The following is a 24,891-nucleotide window of genomic DNA, read 5'->3' as shown; positions in this document are numbered from 1 at the left end:
CTAGTGATAAGGAAAGGCAGCCATTAGGAGCTGCTAAAGTCGGGACGGCCACAAAAAAAGATTGAGCAGGCACGGAGATTTGAACAGAGTATTGTTACCGGGTGAGCGATTGGCCAACTCGCAGGTAAGAAGAAGAAAAAAACTTTTAAAGCTAAAAAGATTTTCCAATTTGAAGTTAGCGGTTAATTGGCACGCGGAAACTTAAAGTGAGAGAAAACAAGCAGCAAAGAGGATTTATAAGATAAAAGCCCTAAAAGAAATAATGTTCCATCTGGATTGAAAATTGGTTTTGGAAGAAAATATAAATATTAAAAAGAGAAGAAAATTGAGAGAAAGCATCTTTTGCTAACAAAAGGACTTAATTGAGGAAGACAAAGGAATTGTTTTTGTGGATTAATGAGTGATATTTTGTTGCCGGGATTTGTGGATTGGAGAAAAACATCGCTGGAGAAGGAAAAAATAACATTGCATTGCTTAGGCTACCAAAAGGAAGAGAAAGACAGAAAGAGTACTTGTTGAAACAGCTGTGGCACAACTTCAAAAGACTGGAAAGATCAAAGACTTGAACCAGAATGACTTAGAAAAAAACACCATCTGAATTGGCTTGCATTTGGAAATAGAAAAAGGGGGAAATATTTCGGACTTGAATTTGAACTATACATAAGTTAAAATAAATAAATTTAAAAAGCCTTTTTCCTTATATTGAAAATATGGAGAGTTGGGAGGATGAGTATGAGGAACTATGGGAGATGCTTCAAATGGTGCAAGAATCCTTTAAGGGAAATAAACAAGCAGAGCTGTGGCTTAAGAATAAAAAAAAGAAATTATGAAAAAATTATGAGGAAACAAGAGGAACAAAAATATAATGCTGAAAAAGAAATGAGTGAGGATAAAAATACAGATGATTATATTGGGATTGATAGTGAAAGAATAGAAATGGAGAGGGGGAAAGATACTTTAAAAAAGAAAGGGAAGAAAGAAAAGAAGAAAAGATTGAGGGGAAAAATTAAAAGAGTAAAAAAAAATAGTAGATTACACTGGGATTGGCAGTGACAGAATAAAGAGAAGAGGAGGAAATGGAGAAAAATTGAGGGGGAAAATTAAAAGAGTAAAAGTTAGAGAAAGGAGGTGGAAAAGAAGATACAAGAAAGAGAGAAAGAAGAAGATAAGAGGGAGAAAATTTTAAGAGATGGGATTTTGGAGAGATTGAAAGAAAATGGTTAAAAGGAGGAGAAAAATGAATAGTAGAAAAGAAATTAAAATAGTTGTAGAAATTTTTAGGAATGATGAAAATTAGAAGAAATATATAGATTATTGTAAAAGGGTAGTAAGAAAGGTTGAAATAAAATGAATGAAGGGAGTAAAAAAGAAGGAATACATTGTTTAATGTAAAATGGAGAAGTAGATGAAATGTGGAAGATATAATGGGATATATGTTTTCTTTTTCTTGTTGTGTCTGAGAACGCATGGAATGAGTGAGAATTATAATTGATGGTAAGCAAATAAATTTTAAATATATAAAAGAATGGAAAAATTAATTGAAGTCAAGATATAAAACCGAAAAAAAGGGGAGGGAAAAGTACATTGTTTAAAAAAAAATAGTCCAGCAGATGAAATGTGAAAGTTAGTATGGTTTATAAGTGAAAATGATTGAAATTAAGATTTAAAAGGGAATAAAATTGAAATGTTAGTAAACAATATTATTAAAAGAGAATAATAATTATTGAATTGTGAGCAAAAACTCTAAGAAAATAAGAGGTGGAAGGTTGTATTAATTGATTGAAAGATACAAATGGAATAAGATGAAGACAATGTTAATAACTAAAATATATGAGGGGAGGTTTGAGAAAATAATAAATGAGAAAACGGGGTTGCCTGGACATCAGAAATATTGAAATGAAAACAAATACAGCAATGGAGAGAGATAATAATAATAATAATAATAATAATAATAATAATAATAATAATAATAATAATAATAATAATAATAATAATAATAATATTTTAATTTGTATACCGCCCTTCTCCCAAAGGACTCAGGGCGGAGAACAGGCAAGTAAAATACAAACAGAAACATACACAATATTAAAACAACCCTTAAGAAACTTATTCAATTAGCCAGGAAATTTAAAATAACATTACACCCCATAAAATTACAGAAATTTAAAACCCATCAAAATTCAATTACAATTTTAAATTTTAAAATCAGGCCAGTCCAGCCATACGAAATAAATAGGTTTTAAGTTCGCGGCGAAAGGTCCTAAGGTCAGGTAGTTGTCGAAGCCCAAGGGGAAGCTCGTTCCACAGGGTAGGAGCCCCCACAGAGAAGGCCCTCCCCCTGGGGGCCGCCAGTCGACACTGTTTGGCTGACGGCACCCTGAGGAGTCCCTCTCTGTGGGAACGCACCGGACGCTGGGAGATAGAAGCCAGCAGTAGACGGTCCCGTAAGTATCCCGGTCCTAAGCCATGGAGCGCTTTAAAGGTAGTAACCAATACCTTGAAGCGCACTCGGAAAACAACAGGTAGCCAGTGCAGCACGGATAGGTGTTACGTGGGAGCTCCAACCACTCCAATAACCCGCAGCCGCATTCTGGACTAGCTGAAGTCTCCGAGTGCTCTTCAAGGGGAGCCCCATGTAGAGAGCATTGCAGTAATAGATAAAAAGGAGAGAGATGGAAAGAGAGAAGGAGTGAGAGAGAAAGAAGAAAGAGAAGAAGAGAGGAGGAAAGGTAGGGGAAATAAGAGCAGGAGAGAAGGTTAGATAGGGAGGAAGTAGGGAGGAAGGGGAGAAAGGAAGGGGAAGTAGAGAAAGAGGAGAGGAGAGAAGAAAGTAGGTACGATGAAAGAAGGGAGGAAGAAGAGTGAGAAGGAGAAGAAAGGATTGCTGTGAAAAAGAAAAGATGAAATGGAAGAAAGGCAACCCCGAATATATTCGAATATATTAGGATAAAAATTGAAACAGTTAAAAAATGAATGAAAGAGAATGAATATTAATAAAAACAGAGAAATTAGAACTTGAGGGCGAAAGAAGATGTGACTTAGTGAAATGAGCAAGGAAATATTAGGATATGGATAAAAATTATGAAAAAAGTATATTCTGGCAAAAATTGTAACTAAGTAAAATATATTTGAATATATTAAATTGTATAAGATATGATATGGCCAGTACTCTGTTCATAAACTATGTATGTGTGTAGGGGGGGAATTAAAAAACCAATAAAAACTTGTTTTAAAAAAAAGTAATAGTAATGCAGACTTAGTGAATAGTTTGACAGTGTTGAGGGAATTATTTGTTTAGCAGAGTGATGTCATTCGGGAAAAAACTGTTCTTGTGTCTAGTTGTGCAGTGCTCTATAGCTCGTTTTGAGGGTAGGAGTTGGAACAGTTTATGTCCAGGATGTGAGGAGTCTAAATATTTTCACAGCCTTCTTCTTGATTCGTGCAGTATACAGGTCCTCAATGGAAGGCAGGTTGGTAGCCATTGTGTTTTCTGCAGTTCTAATTATCCTCTGAAGTCTGTGTCTGTCTTGTTCGGTTGCAGAACTAAACCAGACAATTATAGAGGTTTGGGTGCCAAAATTTCAATTGCTGAGCAAGGCAGTTGTTAAGGGAATTGTGCCCCATTTTACGGCCTTTCTTGCCACAGTTGTTAAGTGAATCACTGAAGTTGTTAAGTGAATCATGCAGTCATTAAATGAAACAGCTTCTCCAAGCAGCTTTGCTTGTTGGAAGCTGGCTGGGAAGGTTACAAATGGTGATTATACGACCCTGGGGTAATCATAAATACATACATCCCCAATTTTGATCACATGACCATGGGGAATGCTGCAATGGCCATAAGAGTAAAAACCAATCGTAAGTCATTTTTTGCAGTCACTTTGTAACTGTGAACGCTTGCTAAACGAATGGGTATAAGTTGAGGACTATCTATTGAATAAATGCATTTTTCACACAATACGTGTGTTGTTTCTGCACCCCCCAAGCCGGGGCCCCTGCCAGAAAGTGACTCGGAAAGTGAGGGGGAAGGGCCATCAGGACTTACCTCGGGAGCACCGGCTTCCCTGGCTCAGCTCCAGGAGCCAGAGACAGGCCAAGTGGAGGCGATAACGAGGCCTCCGTCCCCTGACTCTTTCCCCCACAGGCCATGCCTCCAGATCCGGCTGATGGCAATCAGGCCTGGCTGGACCCTAGGTTTCGTAGGCAGGAGAGGCGGGAACAACAGAAGCAGGGGTGGGGCAGGCCTAGGAAGTGCTGAGTCATGGAGCCACACCCCACAGGATATAAAAACAGCAAGGGCTGCTATACCACTTCGTGGCAAGCAAATCAACTGCTTAACTAGAGCTGAAGTACTGTTTGTTCCTGGTTGACTCATCGGCATCAAGACAGATAACAGAGACACTTGGCAGACGCTCGCTAGTTTGCTGCCAGAGCTGATAGTTGCCAGCTAATTAAGTCATCGCTCGGACTTAGGCGAGGGGTGACAGAACAACGTGGCGGAATCATAAACCGAGTAAGCACCCCTGATTTTAGACATCTAATATGGAAAAAGCTAGATGTTTTTAGAACCACGTGTCAATGTACAAGTAATCCTCAAGTTACAACCATTTGTTTTGAAGTTACTGAAAAATGTGACTTAGGACTGTTTTTCACACTTACAACCACTGCAGCATCCCTATAGACACATGATCAAAATTCGGACGCTTTGAAACTTGCTGCATATTTACGACGGTTGCAGTGTCCCCGAGATCATGTGCTCCCCTTTTGCGACCTTCTGACAAGTAATGTCCATGGGGAAGCCAGATTCACTTAACAACCGTGTTACTAACTTAACACCTGCAGTGATTCACTTAACAACCGTGGCAAGAAAAGGGGGCAAAACTCACTTAAGAATAGAATAGAATAGAATTTTTATTGGCCAAGTGTGATTGGACACACAAGGAATTTGTCTTGGTGCATATGCTCTCAGTGTACATAAAAGAAAAGATACGTTCATCAAGGTACAACATTTACAACACAATTGATGATCAATATATCAATGTAAATCATAAGGATTGCCAGCAACAAGTTATAGTCATAACAACTGTCTTGCTTCATCAACATCTTTTAATGACCCCGTAATCCCTTGCGGGGTGGAGTCTGGGCTACTGAATGGAGCTAGCAGAGTGTTTACTGGCCGGATGCCCTTCCTGTCGCCAATGTGGAGTTTTGTTCAGCAGATATGTTCTCATTGTGCTCAGAGAGAGAAATATCTGCCTCTACCTAGGATCAAACTCACAGCCTCCTGATTGTGAGGCAAGAGCTCCACTTCTAGGCCACCACTCCACTCCTAACAACTGTCTTGCTTAACAACATAAATTTTGGGCTCTACTGTGGTTGTAAGTCGAGGATTGCCTGTATACCAGTGGAAAACGGGAGGTGTAGTAATGTCCTGCGTGGATCCAACCTAATGATGTTTTTCCCATGATTTCAGGAAAAGTATTTTATGCAACCAGCCCCGGTCGTCTGACATTTCAAATGGCCCAGAAGCATTGCCTGAGTCGAGGGGCTCATCTAGCAACCACGGGGCAGTTATACCTCGCCTGGCAGGAAGGGCTGGACCAGTGTGACCCAGGGTGGCTGGCTGACGGAAGTGTGCGCTATCCAATTCGAACCCCACGGAAGAAATGTGGCGGAGATGAACCTGGTGTAAGGACAACATACCAATTCTCAAACCGGACTGGCTTCCCGGATCCGACATCCAAATTCGATGCTTACTGCTACAAAGGTGTGTAGGATTTGGGTGTTTTTTTTTTTAATTACATCTCAGTTTTGGTTTCTTCTACTTGATTTGGATTCTGCTTGCTGGAAATGTCCTAGGCAATCTCCTTTTTAAAAAGAGTTTAAAAGCACAGAAGGGCTGCACAGATTTTATAGATTCTTCCAGAATATGTGTTGTCTGTCTGTCTGTCTGCCTGTCTGCCTACCTACCTACCTATCTATCTATCTGTCTACCTACCTACCTATCTAACTATCTATAGCTATCTCTATCATCTCTCTCTGTCTCTGTTCTTTTTCTCTCTCTCTGCCATCTCTGTCTGTCTATCGATCATCTATTATCTCTGTCCATCCATCCATCCATCCATCCATCCATCCATCATCTATCTATCTCTATAATCTACCATTTACCTATCATCTATTATCTGTCTGTCTGTCTATCTATCTATCTATATCTATTCATCCATCTATCACAGTGGTTCTCAACCTTTATAGTGCTGTGACCCCTTTAATACAATTCCCACAATGTGGTGATCCCTTTAATACAATTCCCCACGATGTGGCGACCCCAACCGTAAAATTATTTTCATTTTGAATTTATCGCGCCTGAAGCCGTATTGGCTAGCGATCTGAACTGCTTGCGATTGCCTTGAGGACGGAGGCATTTAAGCGGAGACCCCTCCCCTATTAAGTTTATCACGCCTGAAGCCAGATTAGGCTAGCGATTGGGAGTGATTGCAGCTGGCTTGAGAGGGAGACATCAGAGCAAAGATTTCTCTCTTTTTTAATTCATCGCGCCTGAAGCCGAATTTGGCTAGCGATTTGAAGAGCCTGCAGCTGGTTTGTGGAGTCAGGAGCATGATTCTTCGACTCGCAAGTATACTTCCCATATTTCCAATGGTCTTAGGCGACTCCTGGCAAATCGTCATTCGACCCCCAATGGGGTCCCGGCCCACAGCTTGAGAACCGCTGATTATCATCTCCCTCTCTCCCTCTCTCCCTCTCTCTCCACCCATCTATCATATCTACCTGCCTACTTACCTATCTATCTCTAGAAGGTTTATCAATTTTCCAGGATACTCTATATATATGGGCTTCCCAGCCCCCTCCTATCCAAATACTGGCCAACCCTGCTGAGATTCTCTTTCCTGAACCACAGACCCCCCACTTAAGTGCAAAGATTCTAGTCCACATGTTTCTGAAGAAAGGGCGAATGCAATCAATATCCACGAGGTCAGCGTAGGCTAAGAGATTTCTCCAGCCTGAAGGCAGAAATTGTTTTCAGCTACCCACTATTATTCACAACCGTGAACTAGGAACTTTTTATGTAAGAATCTGGTTTTCACCCTGAGTAATGGTTGCAATTATTTTCTCCGCAAAAGCCAGTCTAAATGGCCCCTCTCTGGGCCCTGTGTCTGCATCGCAAAAAAAAAAAAAAAAAAAAGTACAATTGGCCTATTGGTGCCTGAGCTTTCAAGTCTCTGGGAAAAAGAGCATTGTTAATGTGAGCAATTCTCTGTCAGCATCTCCCAAAAGCATCCCTATTATTGATGGATTGATTTAATTTATACCCTGCTTTCCAGCTTGGCAAAACCATCAAAGTTGCAGCCACACAAATAGAAGCAAAGACACGGCGCACAAAGTAGAAAAGAATGATCTAATGCCAGTCAGGGTTTCTCAGCCCAGCCTACCTCTGAACTTTCTTGTTGTTTTTTATTTTTACGGATATATAATTGGAAGGCAGAATCCTACAGAGCCACATACGGCAGACCTGCTGGGGGAAAGAGGGATGTAAATCCAGTTAATCAACCAATAAACCGAGAAAAGTAGAAGACGAAGCTCAAAACCTTCTTTAAGGATAAGATCTGGCCCAAATGATTTGGATTTGACTTATTTGAATCCAATGAAAACAGGCAAGAGATTTTCACGTTTCAGGATTCAGGATTCAGGATTGTTTCTAAACATATTTCTTACATATTGTTTCTTACATATTGGAAAAAGAACCCAAACACTAAGTACATACTTGATGGACATTACCTTACAGATGACCCCATCTCGTTAAAGACCTTGGAGTTTTCATGTCAAATGATCTAAGTGCCAAAGCCCACTGTAACTACATAGCAAAAAGGCTCTAAGAGTTGTAAACCTAATCCTCATGTAGCTTCTTTTCCAAAACACCACACTACTAACCAGAGCATATAAAACATTTGCTAGACCAATTCTAGAATATAGCTCGCCTGTTTGGAACCCTCACCACATCTCTGACATCAATACAATTGAAGGTGTCCAGAAATATTTTACAAGAAGAGTTCTCCATTCCTCTGAAAACAACAAAATACCTTATCCCACCAGACTTGAAATCCTAGGCTTAGAAAACTTGGAACTCCGTCGCCTTTGACAAGACCTAAGTTTAACTCATAGAATCATCTATTGTAATGTCCTTCCTGTTAAAGACTACTTCAGCTTTAATTGCAACAATACAAGAGCAACCAACAGATTTAAACTTAATGTTAACCGCTTTAATCTAGATTGCAGAAAATATGACTTCTGTAACAGAATCATCAGTGCTTGGAATACTTTACCTGACTCTGTGGTCTCTTCCCATAATCCTAAAAGCTTCAACCAAAAACTTTCTACTATTGACCTCACCCCATTCCTAAGAGGACCATAAGGGGCGTGCATAAGCGCACAAACGTGCCTACCGTTCCTGTCCTATTGTTGTTGTTTTTTTTCTTTTCTTCTTCCTATATATATATTGGTGCTTATACCTCCTAATATTTACTCATATATATGTTTATATACTATATAATCCTTTTTATATGATGTTGTGACAAAAAAATAAAAATAAATAAATAAATAAATAAAGGATGAAGCTTTCTCCTTCTTGCTGACAAATAGAGCTTGTAAAATAGATAGAATAAAATAGAATTCTTGATTGGCCAAGTGTGATTGGACATACAAGGAATTTGTCTTTGGTGCATAAGCTCTCAGTGCAGTGGTGAAGTCCATTTTTTTTTTTTTTTGCTACCGGTTCTGTGGGCGTGGCCCAATATGTAAGATCCCAATATGTAAGATTGAGCATTTGCTGGTTGAGATTTGGAGTTGCCAAGTTTTAGACCAATCGGATACAAAGTCAAGGTCTTTTTGAAGGGTAGAAGTATTGTTGGTGGTGTTAAATAGTTTGATATCATCAGCAAAGAGAACACAATAACTTGAGATAAGGTCACAGAGATCAAGGTTGATTCAGCCTTCCACCCTTTATAAGGTAGATAAAATGAGGACCCAGATTGTTGGGTGGGCAATAAGTTGACTTTGTATATAAATATACAAATAGGATGAGACTATTGCCTTACACAATGTAAGCCGCCCTGAGTCTTCGGAGAAGGGCGAGATATAAATTCAAATTTTTTTAAAAAAATTATGTAAAGTATGAAGAGAGTTGTTCCAAGAACGCTGCCTTGGAGAACGCCACTTTTGACAGGAACAGGATTTTTTTTTTAATTTACATTTGATAGAGCGTTGCCAATTTTGACCACTTGTTGTCTGTTTGACAGGAATGCATTTATCCAATTGTGAAGAGGTCCTGAAATGCCGTAGGATTTTAGTTTTAGGAGAAGTTTATCATGTACTACTGAGTCAAAAGCTTTGCAGAAGTCTATGTAGATTGCATCTATTGTTTTGCCTTTATCAAGGTTAGTAGTCCATATGTTTTTGCAGTGGAGAAGTTGTAAGTTACATGTGTTGTGTCTCGCCCAATCTCACCACAGCCGGGGCCTGCTTATCTGCTTCCGAACGCTGAAGAATGTCCTAGCATGCCTCCCGGCCCCAGCCCTGGCTCCATGCCCAGACAGGCTGAAGAAGAGCAAGTATCTCCAGCCCCCAGCTCTGGCTCCATGCCCAGGCAAACGGAGCAACTAGACCCCTCCCCCTCCTCCACAGCATGTGAGCCTGAGGAAGGTCAATTACCAACAGCTGCTGATTGGAGTGACCCTCGCGTCAGAAGACTTGATAGGCGGAGGAAACAGAAGGAAGGGAGGGGCAGGCCTGGATAAGTGCTGAGTCATGGAGCCACACCCCATGGCCTATATAAAGGACCTGCTTTCTGGTATTCTCTGAGTCAGGCAAAGTCTAAACATATCTTGCTGAAGTCACTTTCTGATCTCCTGCCTGCCTTGAGGACTTTGCTAGGACTTTGGCAGAGCTGCAGAGGCACACCTGATTCGGATTTCCCTGACCCGGCCGTCAGCGGAGGAGTGGGACACGACAACATGATAATTTTTTTCTGAATCCAAATTGTTTATTAGAGAGTAGGTTGTTGGTTTCTAGGTGGAGGGTAATGGATTGGTTGATGATAGATTCCATTACTTTGCAGGCGATGCAGCATAGAGAGATTGGTCTGTAATTTTCAACTAGGCTGGGTTACATCTTTTAATCTGCTCTACATCAGTTGTTTCTCCTTTATGGGTTCAGCAAAACTGCTACTATTTTGGCTTGGGATTTCCCGCTGCTCACCTGTCTTCCTTAATTAGCAGGAGTTTGTGTGCTGCTTCCCCAATGCCTTTCTTGGGAGCAGAAGACTTTCCCCGAAGTTGTGAATTGCTTCTCTGCAGCTGCATGGCATCACCCACCCACCCTTAAACAATTTCTTGGGATAACAACCAGGGAGGGGGAAAGGGACATGCTGGGATTTATAGCCCAGCCTGAGATACCAGTAGTAAACAAGAGCAGGCATTTTGTTTTATTTAAAGGGCTTGAAAGAGGTGGCCTGCCGTGTCTCCGTTCTCTTTCCAGCAGCCCCTTCATAAATCAGAGCCGCCTGGCCTGGCAGCAGCCGCCTGGCCTGGCAGCAGCCGCTTTGGCTGACAAAAGGAAAATTGAGTCCCTGGGCCCCGACCAGCTTGGAGCTCAGAGCTTTTGCAATAATTGCCCCTTAAATCCTGCCTTCTCAAAGAGGCGGAGAGGGAAGGGGAGTTGGCTGAGGGAAGCTGAATGTGGGTTTCACCCAGAGAAAATGGGGTTTCCTCCCCCCTCCTACTCTCTTTAGCCTTCTGTTTTAGGAGTGGTTTTTAGGAGAATAGGCCTTCAGTTGCAGCTCCATAAAAAAAGTTGATTAGGGGACTGGAGGCTAAAATATATGAAGAACAGCTGCAGGAACTGGGTACTCTAGTTTAATGAAAAGAAGAACTAGGGGTGACATGATAGCAGTGTTCCAATATCTCAGCGGCTGCCACAAAGAAGAGGGAGTCAAGCTATTCTCCAAAGCACCTGAAGGCAGGACAGGAAACAATTTTTTTTTTAAATTTGAATTTATATCCCGCCCTTCTTCGAAGACTCAGGACGGCTTACATTGTGTAAGGCAATAGTCTCATCCATTTGTATATTATATACAAAGTCAACTTGTATTGCCCCCGCAACAATCTGGGTCCTCATTTTACCTACCTTATAAAGGATGGAAGGCTGAGTCAGCCTTGGGCCTGGTGGGACTCGAACCTGCAGTAATTGTAATTGCAGGCAGCTGTGTTAATAACAGACTGCATTAGCCAGTTGGATGGAAACTAATCAAGTAACTTAAAACTAAGGAGAAATTTCCTGACAGAACAATTAACCAGTGGAACAACTTGCCTGCAGAAGTTGTAAATGCTCCAGCACTGGAAATTTTTAAGAAAATGTTGGATAGCCATTTGTCTGAAATGGTGTAGGGTTTCCTGCCTGGGCAGGGGGTTGGACTAGAAGGCCTCCAAGGTCCCTTCTAACTCTGTTATTCTGTGTTCTGTAAAAAGCCCACAGCCATAGAAATAATACAGATCATTCTTGACTTACAACTGCTTATTTTGTGACCGTCCTAAGTTCCAATGGCCCTGAAAAAGAGTGACTTATAACTGGTTCTTGCATTTACAACATCACAGCATCCCTAAGGCCACATGATAATTTTGGGCACTTGCTTGGTAAAAAAAAACCATGCATGAATTTATGATGATTGCAGCATCCCAGGTCTGTTTGAAGCTAAATCAACCCCCTGCAGAACCCCAATATGCTAATCCTCCCGATAAAGACCCAGTGAAGCGTGTCATCCACTCTGGACTGTTTTCTATCCCCAACTGTGCTCACTGAATATGTTTAAGTTAGTTACTGCATTCTCATTTTCTCAGCTCATGTACACATTGAAGCATAAACTAACCGGCAGGCTCGGTTGAAACTCATCAAGCTTAGCACGTTGGTCCAGATGCGGTTGTTTAACAGACCTGTGTCATACAAACCGAGGCATTGTGGAGTTCACCCAGGGGTGGGCTGCCTGGGGTTCGCAGCGGTTCGGGAGAACCTGTAGCTAAGATTCTGAGCAGTTCAAAGAACCCCCAAATCCCACTCCTGGCTGGCCCCGCCCAGAGTGCCCCTCCCCTCCCAGGAATAGCCTTGGGGAGGGTGAAAAATGGGCCTACTGGAAGTTTGGGAAGGCTGGAAACAAGGCCAGAGGGCCTCCAGAACCTGGGGAGGTCATTTTTGCCCTCCCAGAGGCTCGACAAAAGCCTCCAGAGCCCAGGGAAGGTTAAAAACACCCCCCACCACCACTGTGGTGCGCGAGACTAACTAGGCCATACCCACCATGGCCACGCCCACCCAGCAACTGGGCGGAGAACCCCTTGCTAAAATTTTTGAAGCCCACCCCTGAGTTCACCTATTGGAGTACACTTAACCATTCCGTTCCCCATCTCTCTGAGCTCAAAAGGATGGTAAAATAATGGTGGGAGGAGAATATAGGGAGTCTTCAACTTGCAACGGTTCATTTAGTGACCGTTCGAAGTTACAATGGCACTGAAAAAAAATGGCTTGCGACCATTTTTCACAGTTACGACCTTTGAAGCATCCCCATGGTCATATAATAATAATAATAATAATAATAATAATAATAATAATAATAATAATAATAATAATAATAATAATAATAATAATAATAATATTTTAATTTATAGACCGCCCTTCTCCCGAAGGACTCAGGGCGGTGAACAGCCAGTTAAAATACAAAAAACAGACAATATTAAAACAACCCTTAAAAATTCATTCAATTGGCCAAGACTAAAACACAATTACCCCCTATAAATATTAAAAATTTAAAACCCCAATTAATCAGATTAAAAATTTTTAAAAGATCAAGCCAGTCCAGCGAGACGGAACAAATAGGTTTTAAGTTCGCGGCGAAACTTGATCAAAATTCAGATGCTTGCCAACTGGTTCATACTTATGACAGTTGTAGCGACCCGGGATCATGTGATTTCCCCTTTTGCGACCTTCTGACAAGCCAAGTCAATGGGGAAACCAAATTCACTTAACAACCAGGTTACTAACTTATCAACTGCAGTGATTCACTTAACAACTTGGGCAAAAAATGGGGCAAAGCTCACTTAACAAACGTCTCACTTAACAGCATACATTTTGGGCTCCGTTGTGGTCGTAAGATTGAGGACGCCCTCTTTAAAGGCTATACAGATAGTTCCTGACTTACAACCAAAACTGAGCCCAAAATTTCTGTCACAACACAATTGTTAAAGAGAGTTTTGCCTCACTTTACGACCTTTCTTGCCACAGTTGTTAAGTGAATCGCTGCAGTTGTTATATTAGTAACACGGTTGTTAAGTGAATCTGGTTTCCCCATTGACTTTGCTTGAACAAAAAAGGCATAACAGGTGAATCACATGACCCACCTGCAACCGTCATAAATATGAGTCAGTTGCCAAGTGCCTAAATTTGGTATCACATGACCGTCGGGATACTGCAAAAGTCTAAATAATAATAATAATAATAATAATAATAATTATTATTATTATTATTATTGTTGTTATTGTTATTGTTATTGTTGTTATTATTATTATTATTATTATTATTATTATTTTATTTTTATACCGCCCTTCTCCCGAAGGACTCAGGGTGGTGAACAGGCAGATAAAATAATACCATATATTACAATAAAAACACTCTTTAAAAAACTTATTCAATATGGCCTAAAATTTAAAATACAATACAAAATATAAAATAAACCCCAATAAAATCCATATTTAAAAACCCTATTTAAGCCAGTCCTGCTCGGAAGAATAGATACGTCTTCAGCTCGCGGCGAAAGGTCCGGAGGTCAGGAAGTTGTCGAAGTCCTGGGGGAAGCTCATTCCAGAGGGTAGGTGCCCCCACAGAGAAGGCTCTCCCCCTGGGCGTCGCCAGCCTACACTGTTTGGCTGACGGCACCCTGAGAAGACCCTCTCTATGGGAGCGTACCGGCCGGTGGGAGGCATGTGGTATTGCCTTACACACTGTAAGCCGCCCTGAGTCTTCGGAGAAGGGCGGGATATAAATGTAAAAAAAAAAAAAAAAAGGCGGTCTCGAAGATATCCCGGTCCTCAGGGGAAATCAGGGGTCTCCAACCTTGGTGACCTGAAGACTTGTGGACTCCAACTCCCAAAATTCCTCAGCCAGCAAAGCTGGGGTTTTTATTGGTTTTAAGTGTTCAGCCAATTTGAATTTTCCTTTTTAAACTGGTTTTAATTTTTGTAGTAATTGTTTTACTTTGGCTGTAAACCGCCCTGAGTCCTTAGGGAGAAGGGTGGTATAGAAATTTAAACAATAAATAAATAAATAGTTGGAGTCCACAAGTCTTCAAATTGCCAAGGTTGGAGACCCCTGGTCTAAATTGTGAAACATGGTCATAATTCACTATTTCTTGTACTGTTGTCATTTCGAATGGTCACTAAATGGTGAATTTTCTTTTGGGGGTGAGTGGGGCGGAAACCCGAATGGTGAAAAACGTAAATCAGTCTCGTGAACGTGGAGCCCTGCAAACCGCCATAAATGCAGGCTAGTTGCCAAGTGCTCAAAATGTGGTCATGCAACTACAGGGAAACAGCCATTGGAACATTGAATCTGGGTTGTAAGAAGTCCTGCCCTAAGTTCAAGCGGTCGCTAAGTGACCATCGTAAGTCGAGGACCCCCTGTCCTGATTCAAGTTCTGCTTTCGACATATAAGGGAACCAAGATTCCCGGGACAGCTTGTCCAAGATAGACTGGAATAATGATGAAGATCGTTTCTAAGTTAATTATATTTCCACGCCAGCCTTCTCTGAGCTCACTCTTAATGCTCACACATGCACACCCACACTCTGTGCCCAAGGGAATGCCTATTAGTATGCCGGAGGCATTGCCTGGATGCATCTGTCTGAGCTGCACGAGTGAATGTTTCTCCCCTCCCTTCTCCCCCTTTCCTATTTTGAATATAAATGCTTTCTATCCAATCTTTGCATGTCTCGCTGGCTGATTTGTTTTTTAATCTAACTTTTCTCTCTTTTAATTTTTCCAGAACAGCCCTTGCCAATTCTCTACCTCAGGTGTGCTGGTCTTCAACCCTCAGAATACCTCAGTCAGGATGGCCATGACTAAGGCTTCTGGGAGTTGAAGTCCGGCACATTTAATGGAATAGCAGAGTTGGATTATATGTGATTGACAAATAAATAAATAAAAATAGAGTAGAGTAGAGTAGAGTAGAATAGAATAGAATAGAATAGAATAGAATAGAATAGCAGAGTTGAAAGGGACCTTGGAGGTCTTCTAGTCCAACCCCCTGCTAAGGCAGGAAATCCTAAACCACCTCAGACAAATGGTTGTCCCATGTCTTCTTGAAAACATCTGGTGGTGGAGCACCCACAACTTCTGGAGGCAAGCCGTTCCACTCATTAATTGTTCTCACTGACAAGGAATTTCTCCTCAGTTCTAGGTTGCTTCTCTCCTTGATTAATTTCCATCCATTGCTTCTTGTCCTACCCTCAGGTGCTTTGGAGCAGGGGTCTCCAACCTTGGTCCCTTTAAGACTTGTGGACTTCAACTCCCAGAGTATGGGAGTTGAAGTCCACAAGTCTTAAAGGGACCAAGGTTGGAGACCCCTGCTTAGAGAATAGCTTGACTCCCTCTTCTTTGTGGCAATCATTGAGATACTGGAACACTGTTATTATGTGTATCAAAAATGATTAAGGATCAGGAGGCTAAAACATATGAAGAATGGTTGCAGGAATTGGGTATGTCTAGTTTAATGAAAAGAAGGACTAGGGGAGACATGATAGCAGTCTTCCAATATCTCAGGGGCTTCCACAAAGAAGAGGGAGTCAAGCTATTCTCCAAAGCACCTGAGGGCAGGACAAGAAGCAATGGGTGGAAACTAATCAAGGAGAGAAGCAACCTAGAACTAAAGAGAAATTCAGAAATTCCTTGTCAGTGAGAACAATTAATCAGTGGAACAACTTGCCTCCAGAAGTTGTGGGTGCTCCACCACCAGAGGTTTTAAGAAGACGTTGGATAACCATTTGTCTGAAGTGGTTTAGGATTTCCTGCCTTAGCAGGGGTTGGATTAGAAGACCTCCAAGGTCCCTTTCAACTCTGCTATTCTATTCTATTCTATTCTATTCTATTCTATTCTATTTTTATTTATTTATTTGTCAATCACATATAAGATAACAGGTAAAAGTATAAACATAATTTGGATACATGAAAAGAGTAAGTAAAAAAGGAATTTTAGGACAGGGACGGTAGGCACACAGGTGCACTTATGTACGCCCTTTACAGACCTCTTAGGAATGGGGTGAGGTCAACAGTAGACAGTTTAAGCTTAAAGTTTTAGGGGTTTTGGGAAGAAACTACAGAGTCAGGTAGTGCATTCCAGGCATTGACCACTCTGTTACTGAAGTCATATTTTCTGCAATCAAGTTTGGAGCGGTTTACCTTGAGTTTGTATCTATTATTTGCTCGAGTATTGTTGTGGTTGAAGCTGAACTAGTCATTGACAGTTAGGACATTGTAGCAGATAATTTTATGAGCTATGCTTAGGTCAGATTGAAGTCTGTGTAGTTCTAAATTGTCTAAGCCCAACATTTGGAGTCTGGTGGCATAAGGTATTTTATTGCGAGCAGAGGAGTGGAGGACTCTTCTTGTGAAATATTCCATTCCATTCCATTCCATTCCATTCCATTCCATTCTATTCTATTCTATTCTATTCTATTCTATTCTCACCCCTAGTCCTTCTTTTAATTTTAAACTAGACATGCCCAATTCCAGCAACTGTTCCTCATATGTTGTTTTAGCCTCCAGTCAACTAATCACCTTTGTGGCTCTTCTCTGGACTCTTTCTAGAGGGTCAACTTGAAAAGCATCTGTTGGAAAAGGCTTTTCCCCAGGGGTCGAGTTTTTCCTGAATCCACAATTTTCCTTTTTATCCCTTTACAGGGCATCAGTTGGCCAAGATACCAGACAGGCCACCCTTTGTAGAAGAAACTGTCCATCAGCCCATGGACCAGTATACGGAGGGAAGCCACGAATCAGGAATGGAGAACATCTTGGTGGAGCACAATCCTGACCTGTCCTATTTGAGCCAGAATGAGCTATTCCCCAGGGAAAACCAGGAAGCTATCATGTCAGCAGATTCCAAAGAATCAGCCAAGGATCTTTACGGCCCCTTACACAAAGTGGCAGTGCCATTATTGGAAGAAGACGAGCAGCTCCAGATGGTAACGGCTTTCCCAGTTGGAAGAGAAAGCGTGGAAGAGAGGTCCACGGTACCCAATGACTCTTTTCTAACTGGAGAAGTTCGAGGGGCTTCCACAGAACCCTCTGTAGATGTTCTCCACCATGGCAAACTCTTCACTGTCGTTGATGATGCTGATAAGGTGAACGTCACTGAAGAGTCCCTGAGCGTGGTTTCAATGTTGGGCAAGATGTCTTTGGAGGGAGTTGCTGAAGATGGCATCTCGCCAGAAGCAGTTCCTCATCTGGTCACTCCAACCTGGTTGCAGGGAAACACGGAGGGTTTATTCCCACAGGATACTGCTTCTCCACAACCATCTCCAGTTCAAATCCTAAAGGAGCACCCAACAATTCCTTTCCTAATTCCTTCCCCCGCTTCTCCAAAAGGCCACCTTGCTGCCAATGGGGCAACACCAGCTTTGGCTGGCATCCCTGAATCGAATCAGAATGTTTACACGGGATTGAACGGGCGGTACTTCCAGGAACAGTGGAAAGATGAGCTGGCTGTCGATGGGAACCCAGAGGGTAGCACCATACTACCCACTACGTTGACCGTCTTGGCCTTGGCAGGGCATGAAATGGTAGACAATGCCATTGAGACGTCAGCTGGTATGGTCCCAAGCCCTGCCTCTCCGCTTGGGGGAGATATAAGCTACTCGCTGTCCAACGAAGTTGACGGAAAGAGTAAGTTGATTTGGAATTTGGTTTCTACTGGAAACATCCTTCCACTCAGTGTAGGGAGCCTGTAAATTGTGGAAGCGCCTTAAAAAGAGGGAATCTTTCCTAATGGGAGTGACTGGGCTTAGATCCAGGGGTGAAATCCAGCAGGTTCTGGCAAGTTCTGGAGAACCGGTAGTGGAAAATTTTGAGTACTTTGGACAACCGGCAAATACCACCCCTGGCTGGTCCCAGAGTGGGGAGGGAATGGGGGATTTTGTAGTATCCTTCCCCTGGAGTGCGGTGGGAATAGAGATTTTGCAATATCCTTCCCCTGCCACACCCACCAAGCCACACCACACCCACCAAGCCACGGCCACAGAGCCGGTAGCAAAAAAAATTGAATTCCACCACTGCTTAGATCCCATTTTCAGAGCTGTGGTGGTGCAGTAGTTAGAATGTGATATTGCAGGCTGAGTCACTGCCTACTGCCAGTTTGATTCTCACCGGTTCAAGATTGACTCAGCCTTCCATCCTTCCGAGGTCGGTAAAATGAGGACCCAGATTGTTGGGGGCCATTTGCTAACTCTGTAAACCGCTTAGAGGGAGCTGTAAAGCATTGTGAAGTGGTATATAAGTCTGAGTGCTCTTGCTATTGCTGTTTATATCGCACAGTACTATGAAAGGATACTAAAACAGGATTATTGCAGGACAATATTACAGTAGCTAGACTTGGTACACGGCAGGAAGTCCTCGACTTATAAACCCAATTGGGATCGGAACATTCATCATTAAGCGGTGTGGATGTTAAGTGAGGTATCATGTAAATGAACCTCATTTTATGAACTTTTTTGCCATAGTCATTGTATGACCATAACTGTTTTGACCTAGGCTTCCTTAGAAAGCATTCAGCACAATCTTAGTCCGGGCAAGCCTCTTTTATTCATACAGCTGTGAATTGTTGTCATTCCCAGTCTGAAAGGCTTCTCAAACAGTCTTTCAGGGGAATGTTTATAAACACCCACCTTATCTCCCTTGGATTGCTGCCAGAGAACTAATTGCCAAACGCAGGGCAAGGCCAAATTTAGCACAGAGTCAAACAGAACTTTCCCAAAGCTTTTACGGACCAGATGAACTAATTGCTTTCTGCAAAAGTCCCATTCGCTTCTCTTTTATGTCTTATGGAGGGGCCAATCATCTCCAAGCCTTACTCCCAAGTCGACCCTGTTTTCTTTTTCTTTTTTAATATACTTTATTGAACTTTTTACATTAAAAACATAGAAAAAAAGGAAAAGATTATGTCACTTAACAGCTATTTGTGGTGTTTTTCTTCTAACAATCCGTGTAATGATTACAAACATTAAATTGTATATATTTGTGTTCTTATTTTATCTATCGGTTATACTTAGTAACTAAATATCTTTGTCTATCTCCTTTCTATCCATTTATACCACTGTTCCCATATTGTTGTGTCTTGTCCGCTCTCACCGCAGCCGGGGTCTGCTTATCTGCTCCCGAACACGGAGGAATGTATGCCTCCCGGCCCCAATCCTGGCTCCATGCCCAGACAAGCTGCAGAGGAGGGGGCACCTCCCGGTCCCAGCCCTGGCTCCATGCCCAAGCAGGCTGCAGAGGAGGGAGCATCCCCCGGCCCCAGCCCTGACTCCATGCCCAGGCAAACGGAGCAGCTAGACCCCTCCCCCTCCTCCACAGCATGTGAGCCTGAGGAAAGTTTACTTCCAACTGCTGATTGGAGTGACCCTCGCATCAGAAGATTGGATAGGCGGAGGCAACAGAAGGAAGGGAGGGGCAGGCCTTAATGAGTGCTGAGTCATGGAGCCACACCCCATGGCCTATATAAAGGATCTGCTTTCTGGCAGTCTCTGAGTCAGGCAAAGTCGAACTTATCTTGCTGAAGTCACTTACTGGTCTCCTGCCTGCTCTGAGGACTTTGCTAGGACTTTGGGCAGAGCTGCAGAGGCAAGCCTGATTCGGATTTCCCTGAGTCAGCGGAGGAGTGGGACACGACACATATATTATAAAATACCGATGTCTCTTTATCTTTTAAACTCAGAGTTAGTTTGTCCATTTCTGCGCAATTCATGATCTTTTGTATAACAAGTTTCTCTGTGGATATATATGGCTGTTTCCAACATTGAGCGAAGGCCATCCTAGCAGCAGTTAATATATGTAGTATTAAATATTTTTTACTCTTCACGTATTTTTTTTTTTAAATCCCCAATAAAAAGAGTTCGGGTTCTAGATCCAATTGTTCATTTGTGATTTCTTGTAGCCACTTTTTAATTTTTAACCAATATTTATGGGATTTGGGGCAGAACCACCACATATGGTAATATGTTCCCTCTTTATTTTTACATTTCCAGCATATGAGAGACATTTTGGGATACATTTTCGCTAGTCTTGAAGGGGGTAGGTGCCACCTGTAGAACATTTTATATGCATTTTCTTTGTATGCTGCTGATTTTGTTAGTTTATAGTTTCCGTTCCATATTTTTCCCCAATCTGATAAATTTATATTATGTCCAATATTTTGACCCCATGCAATCATACATCCTTTCACTACTTCTTCTTCCAATTCTACTTCTAGCAAATATTTATAAATTTGGGTAATATTTTTTTTGTCTGGCCCTAGTAAAATTTTATCTAATTGTTGTAGTTTAAGATATATTCCATATTCTTTTAGATCTTGTTTGTACCTATTTTGTAACTGAAGATAGGCCCACCAGTCAACCCGTCGTCCTTGTTCTTGGAGGTCCTGTAATGTTTTTAATTTTCCATGAATATCTAATAGATCTTTATATTTTAGCATTTTATTCAAATCTAAATTATTTGGGTGAATCATCGCTTCCATTGTGGATAGCCAAATTGGGATTTTTATATAGTGTTTCTTTTTAACTTTAATCCAATTGTTTATTAGGGAATCTCTAATCAAATGTCTGTGGAAATACTGTTGTTTCGTGTGGCCTGTTTCCCACAGGAAGGCATGCCATCCTCTCTGTAGGTCGTGGCCTTCTATAGCTAGTATTCTTTTATTCTTTAAATTGATCCAATCTTTTAACCAAACTAGTGTTGCTGCACTATAATATAGTTCCCAATTTGACCCTGTTTTCTTAATTGTTCTTGTCTTCTGGCACCTCTGCGCATGCGCACACTGGGAACAGGCTCCCGGTGTTCTTCTGCCTTGCTGATGTCAGATTCCAGAGGCTCCGGAGGCAGCAAAGAACTACCAGATGGCCTTGGCCCCCTCTCTGCCTCTGACTCAGAGTCCTCATCCGAGCCTTCCCCAGACTCCAGGACTGGCCCATGTTCCTCCCCAACCTCCTCACTGTCCGAATCTGCTGCCAGCTCTGCTGGCCGCTGGTGGGCCACAAAATAACTTGTGACCTTCCCTGCTAGCTTCCCCAGGAGGTCACAAATGGTGAATGGAACTGAATTGACTACTTTATTTGAGCGAGTGTGATTAGACATACGAGGAATTTGTCGTACGAGGAACTTGGTACTGAAACACTCAGTGTGGTCATGGTGGGCACATGATTGCAGGGTGCTGCAACGATTGTTAAGTGTGAGCTGCATGCCAAGTGCCCAACTCACAATCATGTGACTATGGGTATCCTGTAACAGTCTTAAGTGTGAGGACTGGGTTTTTTTCAGTGCCATTGTAACTTCAAATGCTCACTAAATGAATGAGCTATAAATCAAGGACTATCTATAATACTGGTTGTAGCCACAGAAGGGGTACAGTATATTGGATAAGTACAGGTAGTCCTCAATTTGCAGCAGTTCACATAGTGACCATTCAAAGTTACAATGGCACTGAAAAAGAGACTTATGACCATTTTTCACACTTATGACTGTTTGCAGCATCCTCGTGGTCACGTGATTTACATTCGGATGCTTGACAACCGACTCACATTTATGACGGTCGCAGTGTCCCGGATTCATGTGATCCCCTTTTGCGACCTTCTGACAAGCAAAGTCAATGGGGGAAACCAGATTCACTTAAATAACTGCATTACTAATTTAAGAACGGCAGTACTTCACTTAATAAACGTGGCAGGAAAGGTTGCAAAATGGAGCAAACTCGCTTAACAAACTTCTCACTTAACGATGAATTTTGGGCTCCATTGTGGTCGTAAGTGGAGGACCACCTATATGCATTTCGATCAAACACTGCATTCCAGTTTTATGCCTTACCTCATCTCCAGTTAATAAGGGAATGGCAGCTGGTTTACTTCTTTTTTTTTACTATTGCAATGCTTGACTACTGCAATGCTCTCTACATGGGGCTCCCCTTGAAGAGCACCCGGAGACTTCAGCTAGTCCAGAACGCGGCTGCGCGGGTTATTGAGGGAGCGGTTCGGAGCTCCCACGTAACACCTATCCTGCGCAGACTGCACTGGCTACCTGTTGTTTTCCGGGTGCGCTTCAAGGTATTGGTTACCACCTTTAAAGCGCTCCATGGCTTAGGACCGGGCTACTTACGGGACCGTCTACTGCCGGCCTCTATCTCCCATCGTCCGGTGCGTTCCCACAGGGAGGGACTCCTCAGGGTGCCGTCAGCCAAACAGTGTCGACTGGCGGCTCCCAGGGGGAGGGCCTTCTCTGTGGGGGCTCCGACCCTGTGGAACGAACTTCCCCCTGGACTTCGACAACTACCTGACCTTAGGACCTTTCGCCGTGAACTTAAAACCTATTTATTTCGGATGGCTGGACTAGCTTGATTTTTACCTTTAATTTATTTGAATTTGATGGGTTCTTAAATTTTTGTAATTTTATGGGGGTGTATATTATTTTAATTTTTGGGCAAATTTAAATCAGTTTTTTAAGGGTTGTTTTAATTATTGTGTATGTCTGTATTTTATCTGCCTGTTCACCGCCCTGAGTCCTTCGGGAGAAGGGCGGTATACAAATTAAATAATAATAATAATAATAATTATTATTATTATTATTATTATTATTATTTTATTTTATTTTTATTTTTTTTATTTTATTTTGTCATAACATTATATACAGGAACATATATTGAAAGGAAACAATAGGACAGGAACGGTAGGCACTTTTGTGCACTTATGCACACCCCTTATAGTCCTCTTAAGAATGGGGTGAGGTCAATGGTAGACAGTTTTTGGTTAAAGCTTTTAGGAGCTGGAGAGGAGACCATAGAGTCAGGTAGTGTATTTCAAGCATTAACAACTCTGTTACTGAAGTCATATTTTCTGCAATTAAGATTGAAGCGGTTGACATTAAGTTTGAATCTATTGTTTGCTCTTGTATTATTGCGATTGAAGCTGAAGAAGTCTTTAACAGGAAGGACATTGTAATAGACAGTGGTGGGATTCAGCCAGTTCGCACCACTTCGGGAGAACCGGTTGTTAACTGTCTGAACAGTTTGGCAAACTGGTTGTTGGAAGAAATCATAGGGCAGAGAACCAGTTGTTAAATTACTTGAATCCCACCACTGGTAATAGATGATTCTGTGAGTTAAACACAGGTCTTTTCGGAGTCAGCGTAGTTCTAAGTTTTCTAATCCCAGGATTTCAAGTCTGGTGGAATAAGGTATTTTGTTGTTTACAGAGGAGTGGAGAACTCTTCTTGTAAAATATTTTTGGACTCGTTCTATTGTATTAATGTCAGAGATGTGGTATGGGTTCCAGACAGATGAGCTGTATTCAAGAATGGGTCTGGCAAATGTTTTGAATGCTCTGGTTAGTAGTGTAGAGTTTTTGGAAAAGAAGCTATGCAGAATTAGGTTTTACAACTCTTAGGCCTTTTTTGCTATATAGTTGCAGTGGGCTTTGGCACTTAGATCTTCGTAGCATTCATTGCCCGTGGCCACCAAATTTAAATTAAAAAGAGAGGGAATAAAAGGAGCAGAATTTTCTTTTCTTTATAACATTTTTCACATACATTAATTGCTAAAGTTAAGAGAACAGGCGGGGAGTTCCAGGGTAGGTGTGGAAGAACTGACTCACTCTCCATACGCTAATGAATTGCTTACATTAGTCCCTGTTGCAGAAAACTCTTGACGCAATCTGCGATAGCTATGTTCAGAGTTTTTACCCCAGAGCCCTCTCTGAAATAATCACTTTCCTGATTTGGCTGGGTTTAAATCCCCATTTGGCCCTAAAGCGCTGTGCAAAACTTATCTCTCGCCTGTTCTACCTCACAGGGTTGTTGAGAAGATTTTCAAGCAATCTCCTCTAACAGTTGTGCGGCCTTAATATTTAACACGGGGATGTCAAACACAACGCTTGCGGGCTGGATAAGGTCGGATCCAGCCCACGGGGCCATCCTGGAAAATGTAAGAGGCCGGCCTGTGTCGCTTCGGCCCGGTCTACCCAATGCGAAGAGGAAACATGCCAGCAGTTTGGGGAGTGGCATCAAGCTGGCCACGCCCACCAGTGGTGAAATCGAAATTTTTTTACTACTGGTTCTGTGGGCGTGGCTTGGTGGGCTGGGTGTGGCTTGGTGGGTGTGGCTTGGTGGGCATAGCAGGGGAAAGATACTGCAAAATCTCCATTCCCTCCCCACTCCAGGAGAAGGATATTGCAAAATCTCCATTTCCACCACACTCTGGGGCCAGCCAGAGGTGGTATTTGCCAGTTCTCCGAACTACTCAAAATTTCCACTACTGGTTCTCCAGAACCTGTCAGAACCTGCTGGATTTCACCCCGATGCCCACCCAGCTGGCCACATCCACCCAGTTGGCCATGCCCACCTGGCCCCCCCGAGGTCAACCGCAGCCTTGATGCGACCCTCAACGAAATTGATTTGAATAGAATAGAATAGAATAGGAATAGAATTTTTTATTGGCCAAGTGTGATTGGACACACAAGGAATTTGTCTTGGTGCAGATGCTCTCAGTGTACATAAAAGAAAAGACCGTCAGGAATTCTAAAGTACAACACTTAA

General features: G+C 42.2%; 1 protein-coding gene across 1 annotated transcript in view; it reads left to right on the top strand.

The window, feature by feature from the left end:
- Positions 1–24,891, top strand: part of NCAN (neurocan) — a 154,108-nt gene that overhangs the window by 74,975 nt on the left and 54,242 nt on the right. The window contains exons 9-10 of the mRNA XM_058163138.1: positions 10,716–10,724; positions 17,064–17,985. Of these exons, the coding sequence (XP_058019121.1) occupies positions 10,716–10,724; positions 17,064–17,985 (931 nt within the window). The remainder of the gene's footprint in view (positions 1–10,715; positions 10,725–17,063; positions 17,986–24,891) is intronic.

The sequence above is a fragment of the Ahaetulla prasina genome, chromosome 1, assembly GCF_028640845.1.
Source record: "Ahaetulla prasina isolate Xishuangbanna chromosome 1, ASM2864084v1, whole genome shotgun sequence".
Taxonomy (NCBI): Eukaryota; Metazoa; Chordata; class Lepidosauria; order Squamata; family Colubridae; genus Ahaetulla; species Ahaetulla prasina.
Note: the sequence above shows the minus strand (reverse complement) of the source record. Positions and strands in the feature narration are given on the sequence as shown.